Source organism: Balearica regulorum, chromosome 6 (genome assembly GCF_011004875.1).
Source record: "Balearica regulorum gibbericeps isolate bBalReg1 chromosome 6, bBalReg1.pri, whole genome shotgun sequence".
NCBI classification, from domain to species: Eukaryota; Metazoa; Chordata; class Aves; order Gruiformes; family Gruidae; genus Balearica; species Balearica regulorum.
In genome coordinates this window covers 11,822,353-11,835,330 of record NC_046189.1, presented here as the reverse complement: position 1 = coordinate 11,835,330, position 12,978 = coordinate 11,822,353, and the positions used below count along the sequence as shown (strand labels likewise).

The following is a 12,978-nucleotide window of genomic DNA, read 5'->3' as shown; positions in this document are numbered from 1 at the left end:
CTTAAGCGCTGCTGCCGTAAGCAACAAATCTGTGCTCATTTTGTCACCACCAGTAGCCCGCTATGCGAGACCAGCTTGCAAACTGCCTTTGCTTAGAGTTATTTCTGAGGACAGTGAAGTACTCCAAACACACAGTCACTTCTCTAGAAATGCTCCTACAGTTATATGAACATAATGTAAATTTCTAGGAAAAATAATCCCAGCAGGGAAGATGCTAATAAGTCTAGGAGGAGGAAGTCTAAAGAAACTGTTCTCCTCGCCACTTTCATGATCTCTTCTGAGACAAGAAATCCTCTTTTGAGTGAATTAGAGGTAAAAAGAGTTGGTAAGCCAGTCTGATAGCTATGTGAAAGGAGGAAAAAGGCAACCTTGTCAGGGAAGAGTAGAAAGGGAGAGCAGTCAGCATGTAAAATGCAGATTTTCCATTGTAACTGTTCAACTTTCTTAAGGGAGAAAGATTTTTTTTTCTTTCCAGAATCAGTAAGTACCTTGATTAAAGGTACTTTGCATATTCCTTTTCCAGTTCATGTCTCCCCTGTACTTAAGAAACCCAGTTTCTGTTTGAGCAGTGCCTCTTAAGAGGCAGCCTATAAAAGAATAGTGAAATAGGATATCCAAACAACGATCTTGAACAGCAATCAACTGTTGTAATTCCACTAGTTATTCCAAAAAATAGTCAAGATCTGCCATATGAAGGGAGAGGCAGTTTTGCTGTAAGGAATCCATTCAGAACTGATCCTAACCAGAGCAGATTTGAACATAAGGCAAACTAGTTAAAAGATCCAGATGTCACTTAAAATTTCTCCTTTGATATTTTTCTTTTAATTATTGCTCTTGAAAAGCTGAAGGGAGGAGAAATACAACTGCTTCTTCTTCAGAACAAATTAATTCTGAAAAAATGGACTTTAAATCCACTCTATCCTCTCATCAATACACTGAATAACAAGCTCTTCAGCAGATCCTACTTAAAACTTCTAATTAGCTAGTTAAAATTGTCAGAAGTAATGACAGATACCAATTTTGCTATGGCGTCAGAAGCTACAGTGGTCAAAGATAATTTTTAAGTCAGTATTAATTTTGAATTTAGAGAGGATTGGACAAAATAACAAAACCAAAAATGGTATACCTTCCTTAATGGCTGCATTTCTCCAGCAAAAGGAAATTAAAAGGCAATTCCCTCTTTCCCCCTGCCGCCATTTGTCAGCTTATGTTTTATAGGTGCATTTAAATTCTCTCTAGTTAACTTGTGTTGCTCTTGTTTAAAGACTTAGGTTTTGAGCCACTTCCAGCATCAATTTTCATTTTTAAGTACGAGTGAATTATTTGAATTTCAACAAACAGAATTTATGGAAAGTTACAGCTAAGAAAAAAAAAGTTACCTTAACTAAATGTGGTCTCACTAAGGTAACAACCGATGTATACCTCTCCACTATAGGAGGGAATCCTATTTCTAGCTGTGCTTTGCAATATCCAGAGCGCTTCGATAATATATCTGACTTTTTACACCAAGGAACAAATAGTTTGTAATTCTCCACAACAGCAACAACTTCATACATTTCCTGCATAGAATACCTGGGAACAGAAATATGAACATTACTTACAAGGCATTATAACTTCAAATTCAGTATTAAAAAGTTTCAAAGATGATATAAATGGCATAGGCAGTTTGGAAGGTGAACATACAGTCACCTGAAAACACTACCACTGTTTTTGGAAATTAAAAAGGAAAAAAAAAATAAACTGGTAAAAGCCTTTGCATAAAGATGCAAAACACCACACAACATCTAGCAGTAAAGTTAGTGAACAGTGAACCTGGTGCTTGCTACCTTCTACAATATCAGGCAAATATGCATACATTTCAAATAGAAAAATAGTTTTTCCAGCACAGCTGTATCTTCATTTAGGTAAATCTTAGACATTCCACATGAAGACTCTATACTTCATGGCTACCCACAAAAAGTGTATCAAAACCAAAGTACTTTATTTCATAATGTTTAAATAGAGGAACACTACTTTCCTTATTTTAGCCCAAATAAAAAAAGCTTAATTAAATATATGCAATGGAAAAACATCACAGCATCACAGAACAGCTGAGGGTGGAAAGGACCTCTGGAGGTCATCTTGTCCAACCCCCCCTGCTCAGGCGGGATATTGAAATCATATGAAGGAATATGATGGCAACATTTTATTCAATTCTACTGAAATGTGGCAAAGTATTACATAGCTATTGTTTTTAATTTTTAGTTCTGACTTGGAAAAGAATTGAAGCACATGCTTACTTCCATCTGTGTTTAAAATGAAGCATATGCTAAACTGCTCAACAGTGAGTACTCTTGGATAAAGACTCTTTTAATGTGACTATGCAAAATCTGTTGCAGTTCAAGAACTATCACATAAATGAATGTTAAGCACAGTCAAAAAATTATGCTAATAAACAGTTCATTCTATTGTGGACTAGAGACTGGGGGCAGATCCTCGTCTCATTAAATTAACTGGAATTTTCGCACTAGCTTTAAGACAAACATGACTTCAAAATCTTTTTCTATGTGCCTAAGTTTCTTCATCACACAACTAGTTATTTTCCTCCTTTTAAAGAAAGAGAAAAAATCTCAAGAAGTGAGAAGTATAACATAATTAAGTGCAAACATTAGCACAGAATGGAACAAATGGAGAGTTTTCATACCTCTTGGTTTATTCCCATTTCACCAGATTAAATTAATAGGGTATTCTTCCCTTTCAGTGTTGTTTTTGTTTTGTCATGGAATAGAAGGGTTATTTCTGTTTTTTTCTTTTTATGGGGCAATGGTTTTGGGTTCCTATGGTTTTTTTAATACTCAATTTCAGACTAGAAATTGATGACTACAAATTCTGAAAGTAAAAATTCCTTCTTACTCTCCAATTGAGCAGAGTCATAGGGGCATGTGTCCTAGGGATGCTCAGTCTTTGAACTTCTAGTGTTTCGGATTAATCACAGCAAACACAAAATTCATAAACATATAAAGTCTCTTTCCACACTTCTATACAAACCCTATAATTCTTCTTTCAGAATATTCTTTTCTTTTATTTACTAGTGGAGCAGCGATTTTGAAGAAAGTTCTCGAAAAAGTATGGCTCAATACAGGTACTTGCAAGGGAGAAATTCTGGTCATCAGAATACCACAAGAAGCCAAGTGCCTGAAACAGTGAAAATGCTTTTAGATGTGTTTCATATCAGCAAAATAAATAACAGCACATTCAGGTGAGACAATCTGTTGTGTAACATTCCAGAAAATGTCAGATTCAGATGGAAAAACAAAGGCTTGTAACAGTATACAAACTGTTAAAAATGTAAGAGTGGGTTTGTTTTTTTTTCCCCTTGGGAGAAACTAAAAATAGCCCCCAGTCACGAGAAAAGTAACTGGCAGAGTAAAATACAAAGGTCCCCATTAAATATCAGCTTCATGGCAGCCTGAGTTTCATGTACAAGCCTCATATGCACTTCATTTGCAGAACAGGTCTCAATAGCAAAATCCAGGCATAGTCTGCAATACTTTACCCTTTTGGAGTATGCAAAGAGGAGAAGGTTCCACTTAGAGATACAAAGTTGAACTCTGCCATAATCCCTCTGCTGCCCTCCTTCTCTTAAAAGGACAGTTTCCATTTGAAAGTCCTTTCAGAAAGTGCATTGCTTACCCAGCTTTCAAAATTTCCTTCAGAAACTATCATGCAAAACCTTGGACCCAATGTTTTCACAAAAAAAACCCCTTAAATTACCTTTAAAAATGCTAGTGCACCTGTGTGTTCCATGTTCTTTAAAAAATCAACATAACTTTGAATGATAAGGAAACACAATAATAACCCAGAACTGACCATGTTAACTTATATCCTCACTGTATTAGGAGACAGGCAAATAAAAAAATTGGTATTGAGTTTAGAGGAAAATAATCATTACTATCAGCTGATTAGAAACAATCCGTACAGACTTTTTAAAGAAACAAGCAACTGTGATACTAACCAAGATGACTGACAATACAGATTGTAACCACTGCAGTTGAAAAGGAATTACTTAAGATGGGACAGCAGTACGGTGTTGAAATTAAAGAATAGGTTGACTTTAGAAGTCTTTAGACAACAAGCTCTGTAAACGTTTGCAACTGTATCTCAAGGGATGTGGACATAATCTGGGTTTTTCTTCCACACAGACTGGACAAGACTTAAGGAAAAACATTGCTTTGACAGAAATGCTGGAAGAGTGCCAGGAAGGTTGTAGCTGCTTCAACCAGATTCATAGAAAGTGTTCAACTGTTTGGACCAGACATCATTCTGGACAGCTAATTTAAATGACTTTCTCCATCTGGGGTTACATATAGTACACAGTTGAAACAAGTTGCCAGATTTCTTCTCTTGGTTTGCTTTTTACTGTAATGCTATGCTAGTATATTGTTTCATACAGTCTTATTTAGACTTGTTTCAGCTATAAGGCTGAAAAACAATCTCTACAAATAATCTTTTAGCTGCTGTAAGACAATTATATTGCCATTCAAGGAACGCGAGGTTATAATGCTAACAGACATGGTGAGGCTTCCTCTCTCTCCCAATTTTATCTGGAGAAAAACAGATGCTGTGAGAATGTCCAGGGTTCAGTCCCAGTTCAGGAAAGCATACCTCTTCAGGAAATCACAAAAGCATGGATTTCAATGGGCTGTCACACATGTTTTTGTGAACCTGATCAAGGTCACAAAAGAAAAACCAAGTCCATGCTAGAATTCAGACCCACCTACCACCTCTGTATTTATCCTCTGACAGTAATACAACCATATCTGCTCACGCTGCTCTTACTGCCGTTCATTCAATTCCTGCCACTTGTTGCTTTCTCTCTAAAGATTTGGGCACTGGTCACAGTATCATCTGACTTCCATGAGCTGAGAAGGAAGCATTTACTGGTGTATGGCATACATGCCTAAGTGATGTATAGTCAGTGATTATTTTTAATAGCCACAAATTAACATATTTTTTAAAAAAGGGATCTCAAACTTCTGACTATAAAGACTGATATTAATGGTAAGGGCATGCCAGGGCAATTGAGTTTACTGTTACCCCAACTCTTACTTCCATAAGGTTAGTGATACATGATGGCCATTTTATGGTCTGCGAGACATTAGTTGATCTCATTCAAATTCTTCCTCAACAGCTGTTCACATCCCAAGAAACAAGTGTTACCAACCAGTGTCCTCATTAGCATCTCAGTCTGAATAAGCACAGGAGACTAAGTTAGCACCTGAGTCCTTGAAGTCTGCTACTCAGCACAGAAAGGGGTCTGCCGAGTTGACAACAGGTACAGAATGTACACCAATGTCAACTGCAAGCTGTGAAAGCATACCCAGTTTCAAGGCTACAAATAATACAGCACTGTTCTGGATTCAGCTTGCACTTGCTTAAAACCAGCTGCCAAGATTCTTGCAGCTTACACTAGAAATATTTTCAAACTTAGTTTGCAACGAGTTACTTAATGAGTTTCCTTACACTAAACACCCTTCCCAGTAATTGATACTGCCCTCAGTTCAGGACTCTAATAGATTAGTTTTTAGAATAGCAATTTTGTTTAATAGGATTGAACTATTTTAATACTGCAAATACATCTTAAATATAAAAACACAAAGGATATACAGTAAGAAATGTGGTCCAAGTAAGATGGATGACAGATTATACCACTGCACAGTAACAACTATGTCAAATGACTGCTTGAAATTTGGCATCATGAACCAATATCTATTCCACTTTTTCACTATTTTATGATGACAGTAAGACTTTGTATTTATCGAAGAAACATAGCAGCGCTGCCATAACAGTAATAACAGGTGAACCTTTTCCCCTCCTCTTTTAAGATTTTCAAATTACACTCTCATCACTTGTTCTTTTTCTTCCAGTTACAAAATCATCTCTTCTCCCAAAGCATATTTTGTTTTTGAAGCTGTTCCAGCCAGCCTTACATGTGATCAGGGGATAAGGAACTTGTTGCTTCTCTGAAGTAGAAAACATCTGGGCAGTTTACTCAGCTTTTCATTTCTTTTATGGGTCCCTCAAAGTTATGCAGCTGGCTCAAGCAAAGAAGAGGCAAGTTTATAATCTGAAAATCGTTCGTTCTTCCATCCACATTGGCCGCGTTGAAAGGCGCCAAGAGCTACCGAAGCTGAGGGCACCTCAGCCGCCCCCGCGGGACGCAGGGGACCCGGCATACCTTCCCTCTCCCTTTCTCCAAAGCCACCAGCTTCTCCGCGGGGCAGCACCGGGCAGCGCCGCGCTCCCCCGGGCGGGGCTCACCGGCAGGGGCTCGCCCAGCACCGCCCCGCGGGCCGCAGGGCGCCCGGGAGCGTTCGCTCCGGAGCACACTGAGGGACGGCGCGCCTCAGGCGGCCCCACCCCGCCGCCGGCCCCAGCCCTGGCCGCGGCGCTCCGGGGCTACAAGCGGGGCCTCTCGGCGGGCTGAGGAGAACCGGGACGGCCGGGCGCGCCGAGGAGCGGTGCGGCGGCGGGGCCCCGGCACGGCATGCCACCCGCGGCGGCGGCGGCGGTGGGAGGAGCCGCGGCGGGGCCCTGGCCGTCACCCCCACGGTCGCTCCGCCTCGCCTCGCCCCGCGTACCTGACAGCGGCCGTGCGCGGCGGTGGGGCGGCGGCGAGCCCGCCGGCCAGCGCCTTGCCGAGCGCCCGGCCGCTCCGCGCCATCTCGAGCCCCGCTCCTCGCCGGCTGCCCCGCCCGCCTCCGCGCGCTGCCTAACGGCGGCCGGCGGAAAGCCGCGCCCCCCCCGCGGCACTGCCCAACCGCCTATCGCCGCTCGGGGGCCGGCCCGCCGCTGGGCGGGGGGGGCGCCCGCAGTCACGAGACAGCTCGGGCTGGCGCTGGCGGGAGGGGGAGAGCCCCTTCGCCTGATTGGCCCGGCGGCGCGCGAGCCCCGCGCACGGCTATAATTGGGCTTGTGCGCGCAAGTACCCCCCGGTGCGGCGGCGGCGGCGGCAGCGGCAGCGGGTGGCTCGGCCCGGCCCCGCCCCGTCCCGCAGAGCGCGTGACCAGGGAGACGGGCGGTATCGTGCGACGGACCGCTCCGAGGAGCGGGAGCGGCTCCGCTAGGGGCGGCGGCGGCAGCGGCAGCAGCAGCAGCAAGCCCTCCCCGGCCCGGTCCCTCCGCGGGAGCGCAGCCTCCGCGGCGGAAGGAGCTCGCGGAGCAGCCGGGTCAGAGGCCCCCGCGGTGAGGGGTGGCCTGGAAAGGCCCCTTGGCGCCGCGGGCGGTCGGTCCTCCCGCTCCCTGCGGGGCACCCGCTCATCCCGCGCCTCGCCTCGCCTCCCCTCAGCGGGGGGCTGCTCAAGCGGCTGTGTCGCAATCTGGTGCTTGGCCTGAAGTTTAGAATAATCAACGTCGTTAAAGCTTACTAGTACCTCCACAGACCCGCCTATAGTAACAGGGCATCGTTTTACTACACAGCGAAGCAAAAAACTCCTTCCGTACGCTTTCTCACAATTCACCTTTCAAGTACAGCCTCCCTCTGCAAAAGTGCATTTTACAACTGTCCTGCGATTGATGAACTATTGTTTAAATATCGTTTCTCTCAGCATATGTTTCATATACATGTAACATCGGCTGTTACGCCAGCTATTTAAATCTGCAAAATCTATTTCCATAAAATAGTCCTTTTTAAAATTTAGTTCCTGGTGGGCTGTTCTACTCTTGAACTGAGACATAATACTTAGACTTCATTGTATTTACAGGTTCTTAACTTGAGCATATATCTGGGCTGTATCACACTAGCAGGTAAACAGCTTGGATATATTGTGTCTGTATTTTAGTTAAAGCAGTTGAATGCATGGAAACGGAGATTTCTGAACAAAATAACAGTTCAACTATGCAAATCCACATATACATCTCTTCAGAAAAGTCTTTATAATTATCCTAGTGTCCTTGCCATTAGCAAAACCTGTCATTATTAAGCAAGATCATCACCAATTTGGATAATTGAAACTAACTGGAGCAGCTCTTAATCACATCACGGTATGGTGGTTTTCAGATAGGCTGTCCCATAGCATGTTCTTCATATTGAACTTGATGAAAAACAGAAATGTATGAAAACCTGTACTCTCCAGTGCAGGTGAAAAACAAACAGCAAAGCCAAAAATACAAAAAAAAAAAAAAGCCCCAATGCTAGCCTGCCCATCCCCTGCCTCCAATCCTTGTTACCAACCTCATGTGCATGTTTTGCCGCTTCCATCAGAGCTGCTCTTATTGCTGGATTCTGTGTTTGCCATGGGAAGGTGTTCTGTATCTGTTGTTCTAGCTTGCTTCCGTGGATCAGGAATTACCTCTCTTAGAGAGTTTGAGGTCTTTTAGCATTTAGAGTAACTGAAGGATCAAGTGTTGAGAAGCACAAGATGATCGATGTCTGAGGGAACTCTGAGGTTTTTTCCTTTATTTTTTTTCCTTGGTAGGCTCAGAAATAACAGTCCTTAGACCTTGCTTGATAATCTGCTGTTGGAAAAGAGATTTGCATTTACTAACTTTGACAGGAAGAGTGGCCCAAATTAATATTTAACACCAGAGAGATACATTTCTGATACACCAGAAAGAACCATGCTGTATGACCAAAGATAAATTTTATTTTTTTGTAAATGCTATTTTTGTAATACCACCATCACGAGAAAAGGTTCAGCTTAAATCTAATTATGAGGTTTATACTATTTTAAAAACATTTCAGAATTTTAAGGACCCTTTTAAGTGGACAGAGAGACAGAGTCAATGTTAGATGTGGCAAGCATGTATCCGTTTAAAAGTAGACTATTTTTTAGACAATACGTTCAGCTGTGTTCCTATACATGACTGAATAGGGCAGGTAGTTTAGTGTGTTCCTTTGGCAGCCAAAGATATGCTGAGCAAAGCAAAAATAAACCCATTGTATTCCTATTTATAAATGAGTTTTGAATAATACTTGCCATTGAAATATCGCAAAAACTCTCACAATCACATTTAGGCTGGGAAGGATGATCTATAAGCAAGGGTGATGATTAAGTTGCTAGTTACATGATCTGCAAATGATGCAGCTAGGAATTAAGGGCAGATTTACCATTTCACGCTTAAGTGGATTGATCAGGCTACAATATAAAATCAAGATAATTTTCTTTTATTTCATATAGCACCAGTGAACTGGGTGTTTCTAGCATAGCAAGAATTAACGTATTTGGCTGTAAACCTGTTAGACTCGTTACACCTTCATATGATTTTGGTGGGCCTGTAAATCCAAAAAAGGTTGAAACCCGAGTGCATACTCACTTATAGCCAGTTTTGAAATCCAGCTGCTCTGTTCGTACCCTGTCCCACTTCCAAAGCAATGCAGGCCGTATTGATTTAACTGCTAAGGAGGAACACAATCAGCACTAAACCACACCTAGACACCGGCCTCAGCATCTCACGGGCTGGAGGAGGATCGCTACTGAGGAAGGCCGTGTCTTCTGCTTCTCCACGGGGCTGGTGCAGTCCCTACCCAACTGCCCTCCCCTGGCAGCCCTGGGCTGCTGTGCCAGCTGTGAGGCATGCCTCCTGAGAGCCCGATGCCTGGTTCCTCTTGAGATAAAATCTACAAAAGCATCCTCAGACTCCCTCAGGGGAGCCCACAGTACTGCAGCACATGACTGCCCCATGCCCTCCCTCCTTTGTGTTCCTCAGCCTGTCCTTACCAGCAGTGACAGACAAAGGCGGGGGGGGGGGGGGGTGGTTTGTCTTCCGTTTACGCACGTATATACCGGGCTGCAAAACACAAAGCAGCCCTCATTCAAACCTCTCCAAAGTTTATAATCCAAAGTGTGGGTTTTTTAGCTTTTCAGTGGGAAAAAGGATCCTTTCTACCTTACTAGCTCTTGACATCAGAAGCAAAAATGAGACTGGAAGAGATTTTATTTCATGCTATTTTTTTCTTGCTCATATTGTGTGAGAAACTTTAATTAAGTTTCTGTGGAGCTGAAACATGGCTGCTGCTGTTAAATATTTCCTCTCTGAGAGTTAAGGATTTTTGCTCTTATCTTTAATAGACACATAAATGTCAGTAAACTGTCCCTGGCACATGAAGCTAAGCACAGACCTGGGGGGAATCGAAGGACTGGGAGTTTAGACCAGGTTTGTGGCTTTTTGCATAATGTCAGATCATTGTCCAAATCTTTATAGCATTGGGTGTGGGGGGAAAAAAAAAAAAGACTGAATACAAATAAAAAGTTCTTTTTGGAAGAATCATCAGGAGGGTGTAGTCAGAAGCATGGCTTCTTTGAATGAACCAGTGCCAGAAACTTCTACTGGCACAATAGACGGGGTCAATCAAGGACAGGCAAAGTGGCTGGATACTTCTTTTAGCAGCAGTGCCAGCTAGTGATAGCTTAAGCTGGCCATGAAATTGGACCTGAATCTCTTACGTAAGGCAGGACTTCATAGGTCTGTAACTTAGGTATGCTTCCAGATCTGCAAAACTTATGGTCTCTTAAATCCAATCTCTTTCCAATCCATACAAGAATCTCCCTGAAGTGTATGTACATAATGTGTATGTGGGGAAGGGGATGGGAACTTCAGCAGGCAAAATAGGACTGGTAAACCACTAAGGTACTACCTTGTCCCTATCCTGTGGAAGCTATGTGATAGAGATACCGCTCAGGAGGCAAAAGTATATAGATTGGGATTCAGGGCTTTGACGGGCAGACACAAATTAAAGAACCTGGAGCAGCACACAGAATTTGGCAGGGGAGGGAGGAAGAGACACAAGCACGTTACAGTGCTTCATCATAGCACGGTTCCCCTCACAACACAGAACTCCCTCTTCTGCAGGAAATGGCATACTCCAGAACTACTATTTAAAAATGTTCCTTGGGATCGCAACCCCTGAGCTCAGTTCTGTTTAATGACAGAGGAAATGCAATATTCCAACTGTTCTGCCTAACATAAGTTGGAAGTCAGGCTGAAGAAACAAGAGAAAGTTACTGCAAATTGATCTTCATAGTGAACCCGAGCATGTGACATTTACTTAAAATAGTTACATGCATTAAATTCTTGCAGTAGGGAATTACTCTCTGCCTCGACCTTACCCTCACATGTCCCTGGGCAGCTCAGTAAATATCTCCTTTTGTGGCCTATGAGTAGGTGCAAGTGCATCTTTCTGGAAATGCAGAACATGAGTTTAATAACACTAAGAAAAGAACCAGATGACCCTCTGCACCTTTAAATGACAGTCGCTCTTAGGACCATTTGAATACATGTAGTTATGTAAAATATTACAAGCAGAACTTCAGCAAACTTCTGCAAGCTAAGCAATACAAAGCAGACAGATGTATAGATTGATAGATCAATCAAATATACATATTCACACACACACACACACAAACCTTGGCTTTATTTTCTTTAAGACAATTCTCAAAAAGCCAGAATGTGAACTACCAGCTTTCATAAGGGGAATGATTAGCGAGTAGTGAAGATGAGTTTTGTCATCATGCATTTACCGTCCTTTTTGCAAATAATTTATACATTTTACCTTATCAGAAGTTCTGAAGTTGACTCAACTTTGCTTGTTGCAAAGGCTTCTGAGATTAAAACTGCGTGGTTGTAGAATAAAACTCTGCATGATAGTAAATAGCTGTATAAGATTATATATTACAGTGTTATGAAATATCATTAATGTGTTGTATGATTAAGCAATCATGGACTTTGAACTTAGGTTGTGCGGTCAGCTTTGGTGTTTTACTTCGGTTTGCGTTTACTACTACTAAAGTTGAGAGAATAAAAAATTAGCTCATTCACAACACGACTATAAGGGAGAGTTTCCAGGGCTTTGCATGTGGACACAATCAATCCCATTCAGTTATGATATATACTGTAGACAGTGATGTTGAAATATGTATATATTTTGATAGAAATACATGTGTGTATATATATAAAATAGAACTGGGAAAAAAGTTCAGTTTCCAAATGAAATGTGGAAGCTGCATAAGGACAGTCATTGCAGAACAGCTAACCAATTTCTGTTTACATTCCCACCTAGGTCATGTTTCATAAACCTCTGATCATTCCTCTGGCTCTCTTCTCGACTATGTTGAATTTGTACATGTCTCTGTTGAACTGCAGAGTCCCAAAATGAACTCCATCACCACGTACTCCATCAGTGGCTTTCACTGTGCCAAGTAAAGTGACATGATTCCAGGTTTTATATGCAATGCCACTTTTCATGGCCTAGAATTAAATTTACTTCTTCTGCAGCAGCATGTTGCTACTGATAGACAATTAGCTTTGATTTGCTGTCCACATGTGATCACTTTCTGATTATTTGGCTATTTTGAATTCATATACTTGATCTCAAATTCCATTATGTAGTATTTTTTGCTTTTTGTTATTAAAGTTCACCTCCTTGATCTCAGATTTTTTCTTATGTGGATCAATATAAGATTATTCTGAATTCCTTCTTCCACCTGCTGGCAGTTTTGGCCAGTTTGGTGTCATGTGCCAATTTTAGAAACACAGCTTCCATTTGCTCTTTCAAGCACTTACTAAAATATTGAACAGACTTGGTCTGCCTGAAGTGCTGTCATCCAGTTGTGCCCCCATCTTGTGGCAAATATACGTATATATGCTTTATTCTGGTATCTAGCAGTTCATCTGTCCCTACTGGGCCAGCTGCCCCGATAAGATGAAACAAAGGTCAAGCAATTTGGCAAACACAGGGGAGTGTGCAAATTCCAGTGGGACCAACCCTCAGCAAGAAAGCAGTATCTGTGACAAGCAAGTTTTTGGGAAACAGTTGACACATTTGATGATTGCATTTTGACTGTCCACACAGTATACTGGAAGTATCATCATCATTTTGGTGTCTCAAATGGGAAGAAGACAGCTTGTAGACAGATAATGGCAGAGTGCCATTAATTCCCTTCTCTAGCCTGAAGATAACAGAGAAGCACTGAAGCGCTTGTACCTTCATATACATAATAG

General features: G+C 42.1%; 1 protein-coding gene across 2 annotated transcripts in view; it reads right to left on the bottom strand.

Moving 5' to 3' along the window:
- COQ10B (coenzyme Q10B) overlaps nt 1-8,348 on the bottom strand; it is a 15,262-nt gene extending 6,914 nt beyond the window's left edge. The window contains exons 1-3 of one of the 2 annotated variants that reach the window (XM_075756245.1): nt 8,213-8,348; nt 3,028-3,174; nt 1,380-1,572 (exon numbers count right to left, since the gene is read on the bottom strand). In XM_075756245.1, coding sequence (XP_075612360.1) covers nt 1,380-1,572; nt 3,028-3,174; nt 8,213-8,223 — 351 coding nt within the window. In that variant the 5' untranslated portion in view covers nt 8,224-8,348. Of the gene's footprint in view, nt 1-1,379; nt 1,573-3,027; nt 3,175-6,620; nt 6,779-8,212 lie in introns of those variants that run through there. The other variant, XM_075756244.1, reaches the window with a different exon arrangement.
- Between the last annotated feature and the right edge of the window lie 4,630 nt (nt 8,349-12,978).